Below are 24,651 nucleotides of genomic sequence, written 5' to 3'. Positions count from 1 at the left end.
AATTTTTCGGGTTTTAGAAATCGGGTTCGATTTTTTGAAAAAATTAAACTTTGATGATTTTTAAAAATTAATTTAAAGACCACATGGTAAAACTAAAAATATATTTGGAGTCTACGAATTTTTCTGAGTTTTCTAGAATTTTTTCAGAATTTTTGGGCCTCATTTTCGGTCCCAAGGAAGAGTAAAAATTCAAAATTTTGTATCTTGAATCGGACCGTCCAAATTGAACCGGACCGGATATGACAGGTAAAATCGGACTGGCCTCTTCTTCCCTTTCTTTCTCCCCGCGCGCATCCCGACCTCTCTTCCTCTCTCTCCCATTTTCTCTCTCCTCCCTCACCCTCACACCGCGCCACCGCCACCCAGCCCTCCCCACCTCGCCAGCGTATGATGGGTTCAGGAGTATGCTTCAGGTGTGGCCAACTAGGTCACTTTGCTAAGGAATGCCCCATGTTCAGCGAGCCATAGATGGGGTCACAGGGTTCTGTTGCAAATGTTCCTCGTCAGTTGTATCCTAGTGCTTCCAGCATGGCAAGCAGTCAGTTAAGTGGCCAACAGGGCCGAGGACAACGGGGACGGGGATTTGGAGGCAGATCAGGAGGTAGAAGTCAGTATTAGGGTTCTGCCACTCAGGGTAGGGGTCAAGCTCAGGTTTTCACCCTGACCGGTCAGGATGCTCAGGCTTCCAATGCAGTTGTAGCAGGTATTCTTCTAGTCTGTTCCTATGAGGCTCGTGTTTGATAGATCCAGGTGCTACGCACTCATTTGTCTCCCTTGTGTTTGCCATGAGATTGGGTAGAAACCCTACAACTTTAGAATGCCCTTTGTTTGTAGCTACCTCGCTTAGTGACAACATAGATGTAGACATGGTTTTTTTGGGTAGCACAGTAGTAGGGGATGGAAAGATCCTCCCAGCAGACTTGATTCCTCTACCAGTAATGGATTTCGATGTAATCTTGGGAATGGATTGGTTGGTAACTCATTATGCCACTTTAGACTGCAGGAATAAAAAGGTGTATTTCCACATACCTGGTATGGAAGAGTTTAGCTTTGATGGTGACAGGAGCGTGGCTCCATATAATTTGGTGTCAGCAATTAGTGCTAGAAAAATGTTCAGGCGTGGATGTCAAGGGTATTTGGCATTGGTAAGATATACATCTGTAGAAGGTGTCAACATGGAAAATGTTCCTATTGTCAGAGAATTCATGGATGTCTTCCCTGAGGAGCTTCCAGGGTTGCCACCAGGAAGGGAAATAGAGTTCTGCATTGATGTTGTGCCGGGTACAAACCCCATATCAATGCCGCCTTACAGGATGGCACCAGCAGAATTGAAAGAGTTAAAGGAGCAACTACAGGAGCTTTTGGACAAGGGTTTCATACGTCCGAGCACTTCACCCTGGGGTGCTCCTGTTCTATTTGTGTGAAAGAAGGATGGGTCATTGAGGTTGTATATTGACTATAGACAGCTGAACAAGGTGACTGTGAAGACTAAGTATCCACTTCCTCGGATCGATGATCTGTTTGATCAGCTCCAAGGAGCTAGATTCTTTTCCAAGATAGACCTGCGATCAGGCTACCATCAGTTGAGAATCAGGAATGAGGATGTGTCCAAAACAGCATTCAGGACAAGATATGGTCATTATGAGTTCTTGGTGATGTCTTTTCGACTCACTAATGCACTAGCAGCCTTCATGGACCTGATGAACAGGGCGTTCAGGCAATTCTTAGACCGTTTTGTCATCGTATTCATAGATGACATTTTGGTATACTCTCGGACCAAGGAAGAACACATGTGGCACTTGAGGATGGTGTTGCAGACTTTGAAGGAGTACCAGCTATATGCCAAATTTTCAAAATGTGAATTTTGGCTAGAAAGCATCTCATTCTTGGGACACGTGGTTTCTAGTGAAGGCATTCAAGTGGATCCCAAGAAAATTGAGGCTGTGACTGATTTGCTTAGGCCTACAACAGTCACTGAGGTGCGAAGCTTTCTGGGTCTAGCTGGCTACTATAGGCGTTTTGTGCAACATTTTTCCAGGATAGCGGCTCCCCTAACTAAGTTAACTCGGAAGAATGTTCCATTCATTTGGACAGATGACTGTGAGGAGAGTTTCTAGAAGCTTAAGGAGTGTCTAACCACCACCCCTGTGTTGACACTAACGATGAGTGGTGAAGAATATACCGTATACTGTGACGCCTCTAGAGTTGGTTAGGGTGTGTTTTGATGCAGAATGGAAAAATAGTGACTTATGCTTCAAGGCAGCTAAAGAGGCATGAGCAGAACTACCCCACCCATGATTTGGAAATGGCGGCTGTAGTCTTTGCACTAAAAATCTGGAGACACTACTTGTATGGTGAAGTGTCCGAGATATACACCGACCATAAGAGTTTGAAGTACATCTTCCAACAGAGGGATTTAAAATTGAGACAGAGGATATGGATGAAGGTTCTAAAGGACTATGATTGCACCATCCAGTACCACCTTGGGAAGGCCAATGTAATAGCTGATGCTTTGAGCAGAAAATCTTCTGGCAGCTTGGCGCACATTTCAGCAGAGAAGAGACCGTTGATTCAGGAAGTACATGAGTTGATGGATCAAGGTTTAATCCTAGATCTTTCAGATGAAGGGGTATTGTTGGCTCATTTTTCAGTGAAACTAGACCTACGAGACAGAATTAGAGTTTCCCAGCACAGAGACTAACAATTGATGAAGATCATAGAAAGAGTACAGCAGGGTAAAGGTGGTGAGTTTGGATTTGCCAATGACAGCACCCTAGTGCAAGGTTCTAGGATATGTGTGCCCGATGTGGACGATCTCAGAAATGAAATCATGCGAGAGGCACACTATACACTGTACAATGTCCACCCAGGCTCCACCAAGATGTACCATGATGTGAAAGATAGCTATTGGTGGAATGGCATAAAGAGAGACATAGCAGACTTTGTGTCCAAGTGCTTGACTTGTCAGAAGGTAAAGTTTGAACACCAGAGGCCGTCAGGGAAGCTACAAGAGCTCCCTATCCCAGAATGGAAGTGGGAAATGATTACTATGGATTTTGTGACTGGGTTGCCTCGTACCATGCGAGTATATGATTCGATATGGGTAATTGTAGATCGTTTGACTAAATTAGCTCACTTTTTGCTTGTGAAGACCACATATTCTGTTGCACAGTATGCTTGGCTCTACATTCGAGAAATAGTCAGATTGCATGGAGTTCCTGCTTCCATAATATCTGACAGAGGGCCCCAGTTCACTTCTCGATTTTGGAGGAAGTTATAGGAGGCACTTGGCACACAGTTGAAATTTAGTAATGCTTTCCACCCTCAGATAGACGGACAGTCCGAAAGGACAATCCAAACACTGGAAGACATGCTTCGCATGAGTGTTTTGGATTTTGAAGGTCAATGGGATGATCAGCTACCTTTGGTGGAGTTTGCCTACAACAACAGTTACCATTCTAGCATAGGGATGGCACCCTATGAGGCATTATATGGAAGGAAGTGTAGGTCTCTCTGTGTTGGATGAAAATGGGAGAAGCGAAGGTGCATGATGTAGACCTAGTGCAGTACACTTCAGAGATAGTTCCTTTAATCAGGGAACGATTGAAAATAGCTTTCAGTAGGCAGAAGAGTTATGCAGACGCCAGACGAAGGGATGTAGAGTTTGCAGTAGGCGACTACGTATTCCTAAAAGTTTCTCCGATGAAAGGAGTCATGATATTTGGAAAGAAGGGAAAGTTGGCACCTCGGTATATTGGACCTTTTGAGGTTACGAATAGAGTTGGAGTAGTTACCTACCGGTTGGAGTTACCACCCAACCTTTCTCATGTTCATCCTGTATGTCACATCTCCATGCTTAGGAAATACATTCCTGATCCTTCTTATGTGCTAAAGCCGGATGTAGTAAAGCTGAAAGAAAACTTGACGTTTGAGGAGCAACCTGTAGCCATAGTGGACTATCAAGTGAGGCAGTTAAGATCAAAATAGATCCCTATGGTTAAGGTTTTGTGGAGGAGCCAGTCAGTGGAAGAGTGCACTTGGGAGTCAGAGCGGAACATGCGTAGCAAGTACCCTTATCTATTCAATGTATAATTCTGTACTTTATTCTGCCTTGTGTAAAATTTGAGGACGAATTTTCTGTAAGGGGAGAAGAATGTAACACCCCAAATTTTTAAATTTATAATTTTGTGAGAAATATTAATATTTTGTTTTATTTAAATTTTAGGAAATTATTTGAAATTTTTTGAGTTTTAGAAATCGTGTTCGATTTTCTGAAAAAATTAAACTTTGATGATTTTTAAAAATTAATTTAAAGACCACGTGGCAAAACTAAAAATATATTTGGAGTCTACGAATTTTTCTGAGTTTTCTAGAACTTTTTCAGAATTTTTGGGCCTCATTTTCAGTCCCAAGGCAGAGTAAAAATTCAAAATTTTGTATCTTGAATCGGACCCACCAAATCGAATCGGACCGGATTGGACTGGTCGAATCGGACCGGCCTCTTCTTCCTTTTCTTTCTCCCCTCGCACGTCCTAGCCTCCCTTCTTCTCTCTGCTATTTTCTCTCTCCTCCCTCACCCTCACCCCACGCCGCCACCACCCAGCACTCCCCCCTCGCCGGCGCGCCTCCCCAGCCTTCCCCCATCGCCTGACGCTGCCTAGAATGCCGAGAAAAGTCGCGCAAAGCGACGCAACGTGCAGCGCTCCATTTCGTCTTCCCGTCCGAAATTCAGCCGATCAGGCCACCATTTGGGCTGGGTCATGTGTCAAACACCATCTACACCTCGAGAGCTTTCCATAGACACCAAGAACACAAAAATCCATCGAGCGGTTTGTCCAATTTTTGTCTGAGAAGTTTTAGCCCATTTTGAATTTTGGGCTAGATTTCTCGCAAACTGTGAACCCCACGAGAAAACTGAGAGTACCAGAGCGCTCCACTCGTCGAGAGCTTCGCGGCGATATATACTTCAAAATTTTCCGACAACGTTTTTCGGTGGGTCCCGTGAAACTTCGTAGTGTTTTTCCGAGCATTAAATGAGCTTAGAAAATTTCGTAAAAATTTTGTACTAACCCCCGTGTTGTGGGCTTCGTGTATGTACCTTCAATTCATGGAAATCTGACAGTTGTCCAGGTCTGTGAATTGTTGGTCAGACAGACCGGCTACCGAAAAAGTCTCCGAATTGGATCAACATTTTGGCTACCCCACCATTGTTAGATGTCCCGAGCACGTCCCCAGAGTCGGAATTGGCATAGGTAAACCCGAACCTTGCTTTTTCATAATTTTCTAGTACTTAAATGGGATTAAAAATCCATAAAATATTCGTAGTAGCTCAGAAAATTATGATTCTTTTTGCAATAGCCTAGTAATATTGCTAAGGACCGCGGGGCAAAGTTTTAGAATTTTTAGAACTTATTTGGATAGTTTTTGCAAAAATGATCAATTATAAGGACTAAACTGTAAATTTACATATTGTGATTGAGGACTGTTTGGATGGGCCCAGGAGGGGCTGTGTGATGTGATTGAGTTGTAAGTGTATGATTTGTGAATATAAAAGTGCGTTTTGAGCCATTTTGCAGGTTGGGTAGGTCCTAGGTATAGGGGAGACTCTGTCAGATTTTCGGCACGACTTAGGACGTATTTAGTCTTTTCTTAGTTTGTATTGAGTCAAATTTATTAAATGATTGTAATAAATTATCAGGTGAGCCGGGATAGCCTTCTTCCTCCACCCAGCCGCTACAGTGACTGCTGTCAAGTCTGTGAGTAAAATATTAATTTTAATTATAATTTCAATATTATTATATATTCAAGCATGCTCATGCATCACTTATATGTATATACCTATGTAGTTAAACTCTAGGCACGTTTTATGTTGCATTCACAACTATTAAAGTGCCATGGATGTTGTTGTGGTAATTTGGAGCAGTGTGCGTGCGTTGGCGTGCGTGTGATGTGGTGTTGGCTATAGATAGGATGGGTAGACACGGCTTGAGATCTTCGCTGGGACCCGGTCCTTTGGGGTAGACACGGCTTGAGTTCTTCGCTGAGACCCCAATTTGGTTATTAAGTGGAAGTCCGAGCTGAGTTCTTCGCTGGCACAGGTTGGATTAAGAGAGCTATATAGTGGATCAGCTTCCATATATGTATTGTTTAACATTACTGGGTGTGTGAGTGCTCCAAATTACCTTTTTACTGTTATGATGTGAAAATATTGCTGATATTGCATTTCACTCTACAGGGTGCATTAGCATTAGATAGTTATAGAGATTATGGTTAAAATTAATATTTTATTCTCTGAGTCAAACGCTCACTCTTGTTCATTATTTTTCAGGCTACAGGAGGATTTTGTTGTGGTTAACCTGCTTTTCTTCTTCGCAGGTTATTTGCTAATGTTTGTGTAATTCTATTAACTTTTAGAATTTCCGCATGCGTTAGAAGTATTTATTTGATTTGGGTCTGTAATATAATTATCATGTTGGACCTGTAAACGTATTATTATATGCATGTTTGATGAACTGGATGAGGGAGCTAAGCTCCCATTTATTTTAATGAAATTGAGTATGTGGAGGGTGAGTTGAGCTCCCCAATTGATTATATATTGTGTTTACAGGTCGGGTGAGTCAAAAACTCCCCGTTGAAAGGTCCACTTTATGGCCAGACTCTGTCCGGTTGAATTCTTGAAATTGTGCCCAAATGGGCCTTAGAGTTGGGTTAAGGAATAGTTAGGCTTACTACGGGTCTCGGGGGCTTTAGGCTGGCCCAGGTCCTAGTGCCGGTTTGGCCCATAGGTTGGGTCATGAAATGAATTATGCATTCATTTTAGAATCATGCATATCATAAAAATAATTTTTACCTTACCCATAAAGGATTGATAATTGCTTTGAAGAGCAATTGAGCTTACTTTTAGTAGGGTTTGATGGATTGAAAGTTCTAGATAGGTGCAAAGTTATTAGATCCTTGTCTTAGTTTATATCCTTTTAGCCAAGGGCTACCCAATCAATTGCTACCCAATCAATTGCATTGAGTTTGAGTGCCTAGAGAAAACTCTAGGGTAAGAAGTAGCTAATTGATGTCTCACCAATTCTAGAACAATCCTCCTAAACCTTTCAAGATGAAATCATAGCATGCACTTGAGAAAGAAATGATCTAGGCATTCTTTGAATTTTAAACCCATATTTTAGCCTTAGCCAACCTCACTTTAAAATTTTCCTTTAAAACCAATTTGAGCTTACATTTATCCCTTTCATTTCTTTGGAACCCACATTAATGCCTAGCCACAAACCCAAACACTTACCTACCCTCCATGAAAATAATTATTTGAGTTTTGATTCAATATATATATAATTAGTTGGGAGAAGTGACTAAAGTAAAAAGGCTAGCAAATTCAATTATGGTATGTAAAGGAATTCACCACCAAAGTACACAAAGAAATGAGTTTGGGGGTGAATTAAAAGGGACAATTATAATTCAAAGTCAATGTTATTTATGTAGTCTCTCCGAAAGCTTCAAAATTATATGTTAGCATTGGTTAATAGTTGTAAAGTTCCTTCTCTCATTTAATTCTTAAAAAAAAAAAAGAGAAAAATTTTTTGTGTCTTGATCTTTTAATAATTTGATTATTCTCATGTTTTGTTACCTTTATCCTTTTCTTGTTAGCCACATTATCACCCCCTTTGCCCCATTACAACCCTTGAAAGTCTTTTTGATCTTTTGATAGTTTTTTGTTATATTAGTGGAGATTGGAATAGGAGAATTGCCTATGAGATTGAGATATTATTCATCCATTCATTTACTTCCATCATTATTTGAGACACTTTAGTTTATGGATTGCTCTATAGTCTATTTAGGCATGATTATTCTTTGTGATTGATTGGTTTGGGCTTCATGATATGGATAATTGACCCAAGGCTAAGCAGTGATAACTTTGATAAGGATTGAATTCTTTGTACCTTGAAAGTGGATATATGGTTTGTTGGTGGATAAAAGTAAGCTTGAGAATTTGGATAAGTAATTTTCATGAATTTAAGATAAGGTACCCCAAATTGCATCAATTGTTTTTAATTTGCTTGAGGACAAGCAAAAGTTTGAGTTTGGGAGAATTTATTGCACTCATTTCATATAGGCATTTTAGGGTAGTTTTGCATCCATTTTGCTCTAATATTTTAGTATATTTTATGTTTTTAGTTTTATTTTAGCTTGTTTGTTAACTTTAGTTATTTTATATTTGATTTTTGCAATTTTGTTATTTTTAATAGGTTTTTGAGGCAAATTGAGGGTCAATGAGTGCATTAGGAAGTGATTTGAAGAAATTTGGAGTTCCCTAAGCATGGAGGAAAGTTGAAGAAATGAAGCCTTGAAAGATCAAGTTAGCTGAAATTTGCTTGAGACTTTACTTATGATATTGCTCAGGGTATGTCATATTGTTTAACCTTAAGCTTGGGCAAGCCGCAAGTCAAGCACAGCTTAAATCCTACACATTCAAGCTTTCATCCCAAAGCCTATCGAGAATTGCTTAAGATCCTGCTTGAGATCCTGCTTAGGGTAAGCAACAATACTTAAGGTGCAACATAGGTCAAGCTGAAAGTCAAGCATGAGCAGAAAAACTCATTTCATTCTAAACCTGTCGAGATTTGTTGAGGGTCTGCTTAACCTTAAGCAAACAGTGCAACCAGAGGCCGAAAATTGCTGAAAAATCTGCTTTGGGTAAGCAGTACTCTAAGTAGACTGCCCAAAACGTGAATAACTCTACTGACTTGGATATTTCTACACCTCATTTTCTATCCACTCCTTGGCTCTTGTCTACTTTTAGGGCAACATTTGGGACCATATAAAATGATCATTTTCTAGTTTTAACCACAAGAGGAAAGAATAAGAAACAAAAAGGAAAGAAAAATTACAAATATAGAGAGGGAGGAGGACGCCATCATTTTCAGAGGAAGAGGAGCTACTGCAGCCATTTCTGGAAGCTCCAGGACTCAAAGTTTTGAGTTCTTCTACCTGGGTTTTTCTATTTTTAGTCCTCTTATCATGTTTATCTTTACTTTTCCATCAATCTATCTTGTAAATATCAACATGAGTGAGTAAACTTTCAGGATTTCAGAGTTGGGAAATATGTTTTAGATTAATTTGTGGATTTGGACTAGTTATTTCCATATTTTATATAAATATGAGTTCTGATTCTTTCCTTGTGTACTTGATTTACTTGCCTAATGTTGGTACCCATTGAGTATTATGTTAATCTATGATTGAAAGATGGAAATGTGAAGATCATTGATAGATAGTCAAGGATTGGAACTTAAAATTATCTAGATTTAGAAATAAACTAGGGTTTTAAGAGGAATTAATGATTAGTTACAAAAATTTAATGGGTTTTAAATTAATCAAATATCATACGAAAGTAGGTTTGGTTATTTTAAAACACACATTGGTTTGCTTGAAAAAGATATCAAAGGAATTTAGAATCAATCACCTTCAAACTCTATTTTCCCTTAAAATTGGAATACTCAAGACAAATCCCAATTAATCTATGCATGAACCCCCAACTCTGGAATTATTTTTATCATAATTAGACTTTGATTTAAATTACCCTTTATTAATTTAGTTCAATTGCATCTAGATTTAGACTTGCTCTTTACTCATTCCAATTAGATTTATCAATTTACTTTGCTCATTTATATTTACCATTTATCCATCAATCATTAGCCCAAATAATCGCTTCATTTATAGTTTGGTACTCAAACGGCAAATCCTCGTGGGAACGATACTTTACTTATCACTATATTACTTAATACGATCTGTATACTTGTGGATACACCCATCATATATATATGTGTGTGTGTGTGTCGAATTTATTTGATAATTTATATGTTAATTTAATAATTCCATAAGTAATTGCGTGCTTTGCGATGCAGATACTTGGAGTACTTAAAGGAAATATGACGCCGAAAAATATATGGGTTAGAAATGACAGTAAATGCATATACGAAGGGTCACCATATCCTTTCATCACCTTCATTACCTGAGGAAACCCCTGACTCTTAAAGCCTCTATTTGATTTTGAAATTGTGAATTAACATCGCTTTGAAAAAAGATTTTTGGTGAGCTCCTGTTTATTTTGAATGTCAATCTTTTTATTATTTAATAATAATAATAATAAAATTTACGTTTTTCATTGCAATTTTCGAAGTTGGTATAATTTCATCATTTATCCATTGTTAATTTATCACCGTTGAATAAAATTCGTTGTTAATCTATTTTATCCACCACTAATCCTAGTTATTAGTGCTGAATTTAAATTTTTCATTAAAAATACTATTTTATAGGCCTTATTTAATTTAATTTTATGGTAAAATTTATTTTTTTTAATGAATTTCATAATATAATTCATTTACAAATGAATTTTTATGGGTAATGCTACATGACCCAAATACATCTGTCCCACCTCTCTATCTATATATCTAATTTAACCCTAAAATTCCAAAATCTTAAACCCTAAAAATCTAAATTAATTTTAAAAATCTAAATCCTAAACCTTAATATTCTAAACCTAAATATTTTAAATCCAAAAATTCTAAACCATGAACCTTAAAATTCTAAACCCTGAACCCTAAAAATCTAAACCCTAAACCCTAATATTTTAAACCCAAATATTTTAAATCCAAAAGTTCTAAACCCTAAACCTTAAAATTCTAAACTCTAAGTTCTAAAATTTTAAATTTTAAGTTCTAAAATTTTAAATTTTAAATTCTAAACTCTAAATTTTAAACCCTAAATTCTAAATCTTAATTTTAAAACCTTAATTCTAAACAGCTAAATTTAAACCTAAATTAAAAAAAAAAAGTGTTAGGTGGGACAAAGTTGGTACTTGTATAGTTGGGTCATTTAGCAGTTTCCTTTATATTAAGGGTATTATGGATTTCATTTCAAATGAAATGAATTTAATGATTGGTATGAATGAAGAAGACCAAATACACCATTTCATCCTAATGTTACCCAAAAAACTCTTGTGATGCCTTAAACTTTTAAAATGTCTCATAACACACCTCATCTCTTATAAAGTGAAACTAAGATATCTTTAAGACCTGGCATGAACTCCAATTGCGTTGACTTAACAATCTATTGATTATGATCTGAAAGGTATCTTAATTTCACTTTTACAGGAGTTGAGATATGTCATGAGACTTTTATATGAATTGAGGTATATCATGGGACATTTTAAAAATTCAGGGTGCCAAGACATTTTTTTAGGGTAAAATTCAGGGGTGAATTTATATATTCAGCCAATGAAGCATTCAAATCAAAATGTTATTTTTCTAAAAATACCTATATCTATTATTACACACATCCTCGTCTTTTCCTTTTAATTAAAAGTATGAACATTAACATAGTTATAATATTGCCTGTTTGTCTATGTCTATGTTTAGGAGTTGATATATATATATATATATATATATATATATGTATGTCTGTATATTTGTATTTGTGTTTGTCCATATTTATGTATATTTATGTATGTCTGTTTGTTTACGTTATGTCTGTGTTTATATTTATATCAGTGTCTATCTGTCTATGCTTATATATGCCTGTATCTATCTGTATTTGTGTTTATATCTGTAGTTATGTCTATCAGTGTTTGTCTTTTTTTTTTTTTTATATTTATGTCTATGCTTTTTTCCATCTATCTCTGTTTGTATGTATATGTGTCCGTTTCTTTCTATTTATAATCCTTTGTGTTTGTATTGGTCTTTTTGTCTATTTATTTATGTTTATGTTTGTGCTTGTTTCTGTCTGTGTCTAATTTAGCCTACATACATTTGTGTTTATCTACATCTACATCTGTATTTGTGCATGTTTGTGTTTGTATCTATCTGCATCTATCTTTATGTCCATACAGGTGTTTGTCTTTGTTCTTGTCTATATCTATGTTTGCTTATTTGTGTCCATGTTTATCTATATGTATATGTGTACATGTATGTATTTGTGTCTATTTTTGCTTGTATCTATGTCTACTTTTTTTATCTGTCTATATATTTGTGTATGTCTATATCTATCTTTGTATCCATTTATGTTTGTATCTGTGTTAGTATCTATGTCTATGATTATTTACATTCATAGTTGTGTTTGTATACGTCCATGATTGTTTGTGTTAGTGTATGTGTATATGCCTGTATATATGTTTATTTGTTTAATTGTGTATGTTTGTCATTTTGATAAAATGAGAAAACACAAATAAAAAGAGAAGATAAAATAGAATGATATCTAATAAGATATGATAATTTTGTCACTTAAAATATATATTATTTTAAGTTTTGAATTCATTTACAAATTTTATCAATTCTATTAATTCTCGTGGAATTTAGTTTAATTATAGCACATTCCATATAATCAGGCATTAAAAAATCTAAATAATTTTTCATTTAAATCAAATATGTAAATAATAAATTTACAAATAAATTTTATAAAATTTTATGAAATTCATTTATAATAAACAATACCTTAGTTTTGGTGATATATAAAACATAACAATGGTTATTTATGTAGTTTTATCATTAAAAATGTATTATTTTGAAAATTTTCAATACCTCCAATTCTCTCTCATTCCAAACAACACAGGAGAAAATGAATTTCACGTCCTTTAATCTTTTTCTCCCCTCTCATTTTACTTTAATTTTTAATCCTGCTACAATTTTGTTTCCAAACATAGAGCTAAATTGAAAGAAATTGCACAATATCTTTATTTAAAAAAAAAGGGGATCATTATAAAAAACATAATATATTCCAGGAAAAACTTTTTACTGCTAATTATAATTAATTAGTATGTTACAGAAAACCTCGTGTTTAGTTTTACTATGGCAACGACTTGAATCACATTCTTTATTTTTTAGGCATTTGCGTGTGTAGTCCAGCACCATAGGACCTTGGCAATAAATCTCCTGAATCTGCTGCCAGAATCCAATGTGCGTAGTGAATGCCTCTGCAGCTATATAAACTAAGATTGTGATCCATGTTTAGTTAAAGTCCATCAAATACAAAACAAAATTAGTTTTCTTTTTTCTAAAAACACTTAGTTAATTAAATCAATGAGTCTTAGTTCAGTAAAATTGGAGTAGTCTCTATAACTAATGAGTTCTTAAATTTAAATCCCAATTAGACTCAATTGTATGACTGAATGCTCTATCTGCAGCCCAAAAATATAACGAATCGCTAATAATAAATTATATAACAAAATAATTATCTCATTTAACAATTTAGTATTAACTTGACAAATGTCACCATTAATAAATATAAAGTATAGACGAATTAATTTAAGAAAAGCCAACAGGGGCCCTAACCTCTCCAAGATTTTAAAAATAAAAAAAATTAGAGAACTAACCAATAACTTGGAAAATAAATGAAATTTTTTATATTATTTTTAAAATTAACCTCTCAAATAAATAAATATATTCTACCATCATTAAGTCCAATCTATTTTATAAATGACTTTGCACAATTTTACTTCATTTTAAGATTTTAAAATCTCTACTTTTTTTGTGTTATTAATTTATTAAGTGTATATTATTTTATTAAAATTTTAAAGATTTTGAAGATATATATATATATATATATATATCCAACATGTTAATTTTGTTAGATATGTTCAAATGCCGTATTATGTGGATCTTATACTTAGTCTTATACTTGTAATTAATCTCTCTTGTTGTACACTATAAATATGTGAATTATTCATTAATAAAAAGTGATGGCAATTATTCCTCCCAATCTCAAATTCTCACATGGTATCAGAGCATTAGACTCCTTAAGAAAATATGTCTTCCTCTTCCTTCGAAACCTCTATCACTCCATCATCTTCCACCGCTCCTCTTACTCCAACAATGGCCACTTCTCCTCTTCCACCAATTTCCTCTACTCACTCTTTTGCCATAAAACTCACTCCCAAAAATTATTTAGCCTGGAAGACACAATTTATTCCCCTTTTAAATTATCAAAACCTCCATGGATTCATTAATGGATCTTTTCCTGCTCCATTAAGTCACTGTACCATCTTCAACTGACCCTTCCATTCAACAACCTAATCCAGAATTTGAGAATTGGTTTCGCAAAGACCAGATGCTTCTTTCCTGGTTACTTTCTTCTCTCACAGAGGAGATTTATCCATATATTATTGGCCTTACTTCTTCCAAAGCTGTATGGGATGCTCTTGCTAATGCCTTCAGAGCAGTTTCACAAAACTGACAGCTACAACTGCATATTGAATTGCAGGAATTAAAGAAACATGATCTTTCTGTTTCTCAATTTTTACAAAAGGCTAAAGCTCTATCAGATGAGCTTAGCGCTGCTGGACGTCCAATTTCCCAAGCAGAATTTAATGCAATTATCTATCGCAATATTGGGTCAGAATACCATGGCTTAATCGCAGCACTCAATCTGTGCTCTGAACCCATGTCTTTTAATGAGCTTTATGGTCAATTAGTGGCTCATGAAATTCTTCTAAAAGGATCACTAGACCCGGTTGCTAATCTGGTGTTAAAAGGTAATTCACCTACTCCTGTCAATCAGTTTCAATCTAATAATTCTACTTTTACACCACAGCAACGACAGAGCAACAACAATTCTGGCAGACGTCGTCAATGTGGCCCATGTCAAATCTGCGGATTGTCCAATCATTCTGCTATTACTTGACACCAAAGATACCAGCCACAGAATCAAGGCAATAACATGCAACAACAAACCTTTATTGCACAACCCTTGGCCAATTACTCCAACAACAATCTGCAGTCTACCATGAATCAACCTATCACGTGGTATCCTGATACAAGGGCCAATGTTCACTTAACTCCTGACATACAATCACTCAGTGCAGTTAATGAATATCCAGGAATCGACCACTTCATGTAGGGAATAGTCAAGGTCTTCCAATCACTCACACTGGTATGACTACACTCCATTCTCATGATAAAAATTTTCACTTGCGAAATGTTTTATGTGTTCCTCAAATAGTTAAGAATTTACTGTCCGTTCAAAAGTTTACCACTGACAATAATTGTTATTTTGAATTTTGGCCTAACCATTTTGTTCTAAAGGATCAACAAACACACAAAATTTTGATGCGCAGACCAAGTGAGGCAGGCTTATACAAGCTCCAATCCATGCCAAAAACAGCAATGGCAGCATCTGCGCCAACCCTTGATGAGTGGCATCAGTCTCTTGGTCATCCGAATTCTCAAAAACTTAAGTCACTTATTCGTAACAATTTATTGTCAACTTCTTCAAATAATGTTAGTCCTTGTTCTAGTTGCATCTTAGGAAAACTTTCTCGTTTGTCATTAGCTTCAGTTGAGCATACTAGTACTGCTCCTTTTCATATTATTCATTCAGATGTATGGGGACCCGCCCCAGTACTTTCATCTATGGGACATCGTTTCTTTGTGTTATTCATCGATGATTTTACTCGATTTACATGGATTTATTTTCTCAAACACAAGAGTGATATGTATGAGATTTTTCTCAATTTTGAAAAATTAGTGGAACGGCAATTCAAAACTAAAATACAAGCTTTTCATTCAGATTGGGGGGAGAGTATCAAAAACCGAACCAACATTTTAAACAGTCAAGCATCATTCATAGAATTGCGTGTCCCTACACGCATGAACAAAATGGTCTCTTAGAAAGAAAAATTTGGCATATAGTAGATACATCTTTAACCCTGCTAGCTCATGCCAAAATGCCTTTAAAATATTGGAATTTTGCAATGGAACAAAGTACAATTCCAATTAATATTTTACCATCAAATGTTCTTAAGCAAAAATCTCCTTATCAACTACTCTATCACAAAAATCCGAAATTTCTAGACTTCAAACCGTTTGGCTGTTTCATCTTTCCATTACTGCGTCCTTACAATGCACACAAGTATCACTTTAGGTCCACTCCTTGTGTATATCTTGGTCAAAGTCCAACACATAGTGCATATAGATGTCTAGATAAACACACTGGTAGGATATATTTAGCACGGCATGCTAGGTTTATCACTACTCAATTTCCCTACATGACATCATCTTCATCCACATCATCAAGGGCGGCCCCAGAGTCACCATGGATTTAGGTAACAACAACAGTTCAACCTCACTTGGTCTCTGTATCTAATTCGGGTACGAACACTTCACCTCCATCCCATCCTACTTTATCTCCTTCTTATCCGAATATCTCCTTTACTCCACCTCAATCTCCTCAAGCTGGCCATTCACATCTAAAGAACACACCCACTTCAACTATATCACCTCAATTCTATCCAGAACACCTCAACATTCACCAAATCCAATACCAACTCAAACACCTGGTTTACCACTCATTGTGGACTTCACCGAATACACATCAGCCAACAACACTAGAGAAAGTTTAAAAATGTAAATATAGACAAATAGCTAATAATACATTATATAACAAAATAATTATCTCATTTAAATAATTATCTCATTTAACAATTTAGTATTAACTTGACAAATGTCACCATTAATAAATATAAAGTATAGACGAATTAATTTAAGAAAAGACAACAAGGGCCCTAACCTCTCCAAGATTTTAAAAATAAAAAATTAGAGAACTAACCAATAACTTGGAAAAAAAAAATGAAAGTTTTTATATTATTTTTAAAATTAACCTCTCAAATAAATAAATATATTCTACCATCATTAAGTCCAATCTATTTTATAAATGACTTTGCACAATTTTACTTCATTTTAAGATTTTAAAATCTCTACTTTTTTTGTGTTATTAATTTATTAAGTGTATATTATTTTATTAAAATTTTAAAGATTTTGAAGATATATATATATATATATATATCCAACATGTTAATTTTATATTTGACTCTAAATAAAAATAAAAAATCAATTTTTTATTTTTATATCTTTTAAACGTAAAATAAAAATAATACTTCTTGATTGATAATATTTCATTAAAATATTAAAAACTTTAATATTAATTAACTTTTTTGCTTTCTTTTTTAAGAAGGATAAAGGAGAAAGAAATCAAAGGGAAAGAAAAATGACCGCATTAATCTACAGTAACACAGCTAAACACATGCATCTCCTAATTACACAGCTTTAAGGATGTTATGATTAACAATTTTAATTTATACTCCCTCCGTTTTATTTCAATAGTTTTTAAAGATTTTTTTATAAAAATTAAGGAAATAATTAGATAATATTATTTTTATGAAAAAAATATTAATAATTAATTAAAATACCCTTTTAGTATCATTAAAATATAAAAATGTGTTAAGAAGAGATAAATGCATTGAAAATAATAATAAATAATATAAGTTAAAAAATAAAATAATGATTTCTTAATTTTTTTTAAATAACAAATAAAATAGAAAAAAAATCTAAATTATCTATTACAATGGAACAGAAAAAGTATATATTAAATTTGCTAGTAATATTTAGGATCATGTCGCTATTTATAGATGTGATTAATGGCGTAACAATTAATTATGTATACCAAACCATTTAATTATTACCTCTATTAATTAATTATCTTGACCATAGCAACTAATAATATCTAAATTAATGAATGAATGAAAAATCATCACCATTTGAATTCAATTCCACCTTCCAAATATTGATTAAACGAGGAAAGTTTATCTCTAAATTTATATAAAAATGAATTTTTATATTAAATATTTATATTAATATATGTTTATAATTAATTTAAATATATATAAAAAGCATATAAAGCTAAATGTAAATATTTAATCAAATATTAAATTCATTTCTTTACGAAGTCGAATTTATAATACTCGTACCCTAAATTCAAAGCTTGCTTGTCCATTGATAGAGTTATTAGCATAGGTGCAGACATTCATATCTGTATTAATTGCCGTAAGTACATATATGTAGACAACTTCATGTTAATTTATGGAGTAAAAGTTCTATATGTTAAATATCCTTCGACTATTTACGATTTTATATTCCCGATGAAGACAACTTGGAATTGTCAATTATTAAATTTAAACGTCTCTATCTAATCCGTGAGCAAGAACTTAATTTTTTTATATAATAATTTGAAAAAATAATTAAGAAAAACTAAATGGTAATTAAGAGAGATAAATGGATTGGAGAGGTGAAATGATAAATTACTCTTATGATATTACTCAAGTATAAAGTTAATCAAAATGGCTCTACGAAAACATAACTCTTAGTTATGGCAGGACACTTATTTAGATTTTTTAAGTTATGTTATATATTGATAAAAGTTCTTAAAATATTTTGGAGCTTAATTAAATCATTTAATTTAAAGAAAAAAAATGAAATGTGTCTTTTAAGTTTTTAAAAATATATTAAATAAGACCTTAAAGACTAATAAGTTCTTTAACTTTTAAAAATAGATAAAAAAAATAAATTATAATTTGTTTCTAATATAAATTTGATCAAGACTGTACATAAAAATCTTCTAGTGCATTGTGTTCTCATTAGTAATTTTGTATATCTAATTTGTAACATCTTGATAAATATCTATTATATCATAGAGCAAATGAGTAAGTTATTTTTTTACCAAATGGTTCAAAAGGAAGTTTATCTATAGAAATTATAATACAGGGCTATGCACAGTTTTGGAGGATTCCGAACTGAACAGAAGAAAGGCATTTAACCAACAAAAACCTTATCGAAATTATTTTGATACTTTGGTTTGGTTATGATTTTTCATTAAGAATCAAACAAAAATCATATCGAACCCAAACTGAATCGAGAACTGAATTTATATATGTGTTTTTTCTTATTTTGTTTAGATGTATTATATACTTTTAATATAATTATATATATTTATATATATACATATATATTTAATTATGAACTAAATACAATCTAATATTATATTTCATTTCTCTATATTTTCTTAATAATTTTAATTATAAATACATTAAATTACCTTCTTAATTATAAATGTGTCATTATACTATATATATGTTCATAATTATATTGATATCATATAGTTAAATATTACAAATTAATAAATAATTAAAATTTATATTATATGATACACTTATACATATTATATTCTATAATATACTTAATCATAAATTATATATGTATTTTATAGTTAAGGATTATATATTTAAAAATAGTTAAAATATATTATATATAATATATTATGTATTAATATCTTAATTCAAAATTTAAATACTAATTTAAATATATTTTTTTAAGAAAATAATGACATAAAATTGTTTCGAGAACTGAAAACTGAACCAAAACTGAAATCAAAGAATTAAGAACCATACAGAATCGAAACCGAAACAATAAAAAATAAAACTAGAACTGTACTAAAATTTTAGTTCGGTTCTAGTTTCTAGGCAGACCCTCAACTGAATTAAAACCATACACACTTAGTGAACATAATAAACCCACGAGAAAAACTTATTGAATCATTCCAAAAAACAACTTATCAATCTATTATAAGAGAGAATATGTGTGGAGTGAGGATGTCTCCTTCTCTTTCCTCCTTTGTTATTTTCAGTTTTCTATTGAGATAATTTTTGTCATTAAAAAAAAATTAGAGACTTAAAAAATTAAAATCGATTTATTTGAAATTTTTAAGAAATTTTGTTATTTTTGAGCTGATAAAAACTTACAAAAAAAAAAATCCCTTAAAACTAGAATCCAAAGAAAACTCATAAAATAGATACAATAAAAAAGAATACAAATAAAACATAATCTGTGACGCCCCTTAGCCGTTTACTGTATAGCCGAGCAAGAAGTGTCACATTCGGTGTCGGAGTACCCTATCTTATTTTACCATATCTATTGTAAACTTTTGATGTCATTTAAATGTAGTAATCCATGTGTAGGTTTTTTTTTTTATAACTTATTTCTGTGGAGACCCGGATAGACCTCCTCTATTTTATTAGCATATGGCGGGTTCCACTAATCACCTGCTAACATGTTCATATTCATTTCACACATTTCCATATCATATTTTCTTTTATCATTTCATTCAAAATTATTTATGAGATCTCAAAAATATCATCTATTGCATTCATAGATAATAAATTACAAGTTTACATCACAATCTCAAAGTTTAATTACAAGTCCAAAATGAAATACATCATGACTAGACATAATGAACCAAAATACTAGTCTATACATGGGCCCTACCAAAATACAAAAGACTAATGAGGTGACTGCAGTGGTGGTAGATCCGGTGAAACTCGCTCGAATACTACCGTGGCTGCTTTGTGGCCATCGATCTCCAGTACCTACGCGATGGACAATCAACGCGCTAAGCATAACGCTTAGTGGTGCATAATTTATAATAACAATAATTAAACAATTGAATTAATATCTGCAAATCATAATTTCTTGGTCTTTTACATTTTTATTGCTCTTTGGAAACAATTAACATTATCGGGATCTTTTATGATTACTTATTATATTTTAAGTCTTAATTAATTTTTATTAGTGTCCAAGAAACCTATAACAAATTATAAAAGCTGGATGCACGGGTGTATACTAGTTAGACAGCCATATGTCTATCCAGTATACGTCTGTCAGGCACGAGGCCAGCTGTCGGGCATGAGACCTGCTGTCAGACTTGTAAAACCAGAAATAAAGTAGGCACAATGGCCAGTAAGTAGGCATATAGCCTGTAGAACAATTATACCAGACATATATTATCAGTTCATGATTTTCTCAATAGGCAGTACTGCTATCTATAGTCCCTAATTGGTATACTAATTTATCCAAACTAAATAAATAAGTTTAGGTATACTATAGGCAATTAAACATTTTTAATTATTTTAGTACTATTCACTGTTACTATTTTCTAGTACTGTTCATGTGATACCATTAATTTCATATTAATAGGACATTAATTTCAATTTATATATTCATATCATTTTTAATATTTAATTAGCCTTATGAGTATTTTAATCACCATGTATAGCATTTTTCCCATGAACCTTTCTTTAGGTTCATTTTGATGTGTTATCTTTATCTAGGAATTTGACTAGGTTAGGATGTCTATTTAGTCACACTTCCTTCATAACAAATGCTCCTCTATGTTTAAACTTGAATTTCAATTTTTGAATTACTGAATTTGGGGTTATAGAACTCAAGTTATGGTCAAAATACCATAACTGGTCCCTTTGTCTCTAAGCTGTCTAGAATTGATAATTCCTAGTCAATAAACTTTGACCAGTCATTTGATCATTTTATGGTCATTTTTAGACTTAGGTTCCTTCACAAGATATGTTCCTCTATATCTTAGGGATTCCCAGGTGCAATTTCATAATTTTTCAAGCTTGGTATAGTGAGTTATGGTCAATGTATTGACCTGGACTCTAAATCCTATAAAGGCAATAGTCAAACTTCAGGGCAATATGTTTGACCCTCTTTTTAGGGTCTTTATACTTAGAATTTGGCAAAGGTGTCTGAATCAATGTTGTAGCCCTAAGTATCATGTTTTCGGATCATATTGGCACATTTCAAATGGAATTTCCTAGTGGTAGTTATGGCCAAATGAACACACGGGTATCAAATGGCATTCTGGGTTCAATTTAACATTTCCAGATTTCAATTCCTAACTTTGGCTAATATTTTTGCTAGGATGCAATGGTTTCTGGAGCTTGGTTAAAATATAAAAATTGTTGATCTATGTCTTATAAAACTTTTGGCACTGATTTCACTCAATTTGCAACTTTGGAGACCAAGTTATGGCAATTTTGCCAAAACTGGTCAAGCATACCAAAGAAACAATGTTTTGGTCACTTTCTGGGCTGGCAGTTTTAGTGACCCAACTTGTGCTAACAAATAGACTTGGTTAAAGGCAAAACTGGATCAAGTGGTCTTCATGAAAAGTGTAGCCCTATGCCTAAGCTTTTTATTGATGTAAATTTTAGGTCATTTGGATCAGTATAGAGAGAATTATGACCAATAATTTAGTCATTTTCTGGGTTTCAGTGTTTGGTCATCCGGGTTTGGGCAGAGAATTGATCATGATTTTGAAAAAATTTGGGCAGGGTTCCTTCTTGAAAAATGAAGGTTTGGATGTCCCAAAACACCTTCAATTGGCCTCATACCAATGGGGGCAACCCAAAGGGAGATATGGCAATAAAAAGCTATTGGATTCAACAACAACACAACCTGCTGAAAATTCACACTCTCAATTTCAATCTCCTCCTTCTTCCAAACTCCAAATAAGCATGTATAGCATTTCTATAAGCATCAATCTCAACTCAATTAGGTCAAATTCATGCATTTACACAAGGTTCTCAATCATTTACACAACCCTAGTTTCCAAAGTTTCAAATTTACACAAACCCTACACAATCAACTCCCAACATTTCAACTCATCACATATTCTCATGGAACCATTTTTTTGCATTACTTAAAAGCAGCAAACTTCAAGTTCCATGGCTGCCAAAAATCAAGAGTTCTTTCTTTTAAATTTTCTTTTCAATTTCATGCAAATTTTCACTTGATTTAGCATGATATTCATGCTTAAAGAGGAGATTAAAAGTTTAAAGCACTAACCTTTTTGGGTGTCTTGCTAAACTTTAATTTTCTTGCTTCTTTTTGGTATCTATAGCTTCCTTAGGGTGTGGGGAGTATTTTTTGTGAAGGGTGCTAAAAGTTTTAGTGAGGAAATGGGGTGGAAATCAAGCTTGGAGCTTGAATGACAATGGTGGAAATGAGGGACCAAGGGTGGGTGGCAATACGAGGGAGAGAGAGAGAGAAAGAGTGGAGAAGAAGATGGTGTTTGGTGGATTTTGTCTCTTATGGCTATATATATATATGTGTGTGTGTGTGTGTGTGTGTGTGTGTGTGTGTGTACTTAAATTTAAATTTTTCATAAGCCTTTCTTTTCTTTTCTTTTTCTTTTTTTTTTCTTTTCTTTTCTTTTCTTTTCTTTTCTCATTTTCCTAATTCAAATTCATAAAAATAAATTTATGTTAATTATTTTATTTCTCAAATTTTTAATTTGACATTTAGGTCAAAATTCACTTCTGGGGTGAAATAACCAAAATGCCCTTCGCATATCGGGTTATTTTTATTATTTTATACAAATTAATAAATTCTCTAAATTTTTCCTATATTTTCTTTACATTTATTTCTTCAATTTATGCTTCTCACTATAGTTTAGGTGTAGTTCTAGACATTTTGACTATCCGAACAGATATTAGTTGTCAGAACAGTAAAATGTACGGACTACCTATAGTGAGGGCATTACATAATCCTTTGAAAATATCAATACAGACACTGCCATTTGGGCTAGGGTTTGATGGTTGATCAAGAGAAAAATTCAACAAAAAACCAACGAAACAAAAAAAAAACCTCCAAATGACATTAACTGTGGGCCACACGCTATGCATTCGACGCTCAATGTCAACGTTCTGCGCTCATACAACACAGGTTTTAAAGCTAAAGTCACCAACTACCCCCTCCCTCCATCTCTCTCTCGTTCTCCTATCTCTCTCACACGCAGACAATAAGAACTGTATTATATACTAGCAAGAAACCTCTCTGGCCGCTGTTAGGAATGTGATTCAAATCACTAACGGCTAGTAGGAAGTGGTCTTGATGAGATTAGTAATAAATCTCATGATTGCAGGAACTGTTACTAGTTATCCTCATTTTGTGGGATTGTTATTAAGTGTCGTTCTGTTTTCTAGGAGTTCAGTTATATGAGTGTGGCTATTTATAGCTTGTTTTGTTATGTCTGTGTATGTGGGTCCTTTGATTTATTGAATAAAAAAAAAATCAGTTCACTTTGTTCTTGTGTTGTGTTATTTCTTTACACCTTCTAGTTTTTTTCAAAAGTTTTTATTCTAACATTTTGGTATCAGAGCCAGGTTCTTCTTTCTGGCTTGAACAGCAATGGCCTCATTAGGATCCAACTCATTGCAGTCTATGATTCCAGTCTTCAAGGGTGAGAATTTCGATTTCTGGAGGATCAAGATGAGGACACTTTTCAAGTCTCAGGAGCTTTGGGAGGTGGTTGAAGATGGGTATAGTGAGACTGATGATGAAGCAAAATTGAGGGAGAATAGAAAGAAAGGTGCAAAAGCACTTTTTTTCATTCAGCAAGGACTTCATGAAAGTGTTTTTTCAAGAATTTCAGTAGCAGAAAGTTCAATGGAAGCGTGGAAGATCCTGAAAACTGAATTTCAGGGTTCATCCAAAGTTATTACGATCAAACTCCAGTCGTTGAGAAGGGAGTTTGAGACACTGTCAATGCAATCCGGTGAATCGATTCAGGAATTTTTATCGAGAACAAGAGCAGTTGTTAATCACATGAAATCGTACGGAGAAGAGATCACGGATGGGACTGTCGTTGCAAAGATCTTGAGAAGTCTCACTCCAAGATTTGATCACGTAGTTGCAGCAATTGAGGAGTCAAAGGATCTGTCAATCTACTCTGTGGATGAACTCATGGGGTCACTGCAGGCACATGAGGATCGATTAAACAGATCACAAGAGAAAAGTGAAGAAAAAGCTTTTGCCGTGAGAGATTCTACTCAAAATGAAGGGAGAAACAACAGTAGCGGTAGAGGAAGAGGACGCGGTGGTTCAAGAGGAAGAGGAAGAGGCAGAGGCAGAGGTTGGGTGGAACAGAGGAAATGTTACACATGCGGCAAACAAGGTCATCTTGCAAGAGACT

The 24,651-nt window shown here is 33.9% G+C and overlaps 1 protein-coding gene across 1 annotated transcript; it reads left to right on the top strand.

Annotated features, from left to right (window-relative positions):
* The first annotated feature begins 528 nt into the window (after positions 1–528).
* On the top strand, positions 529–14,676 carry LOC131180704 (uncharacterized). The gene is made up of 3 exons (XM_058148069.1): positions 529–601; positions 14,027–14,214; positions 14,257–14,676. The coding sequence occupies exons 1-3, from the start codon at positions 529–531 to the stop codon at positions 14,674–14,676; spliced, it is 681 nt and encodes a 226-aa protein (XP_058004052.1).
* Positions 14,677–24,651: the final 9,975 nt, after the last annotated feature.

The sequence above is a fragment of the Hevea brasiliensis genome, chromosome 6 (assembly GCF_030052815.1).
Source record: "Hevea brasiliensis isolate MT/VB/25A 57/8 chromosome 6, ASM3005281v1, whole genome shotgun sequence".
Classification (NCBI taxonomy): Eukaryota; Viridiplantae; Streptophyta; class Magnoliopsida; order Malpighiales; family Euphorbiaceae; genus Hevea; species Hevea brasiliensis.
Note: the sequence above shows the minus strand (reverse complement) of the source record. Positions and strands in the feature narration are given on the sequence as shown.

What these genes read in the sequence shown, in the direction of transcription:
- LOC131180704 (XM_058148069.1), top strand. Translation starts at nt 529, where the DNA reads ATGGCAAGCAGTCAGTTAAGTGGCCAACAGGGCCGAGGACAACGGGGA. An exon ending in ATTTGGAGGCAGATCAGGAG is followed by an intron (nt 602 to 14,026) that starts GTAGAAGTCAGT and finishes TGCTCCATTAAG; the next exon opens with TCACTGTACCATCTTCAACT. An exon ending in TTGCTAATGCCTTCAGAGCA is followed by an intron (nt 14,215 to 14,256) that starts GTTTCACAAAAC and finishes ATTGAATTGCAG; the next exon opens with GAATTAAAGAAACATGATCT.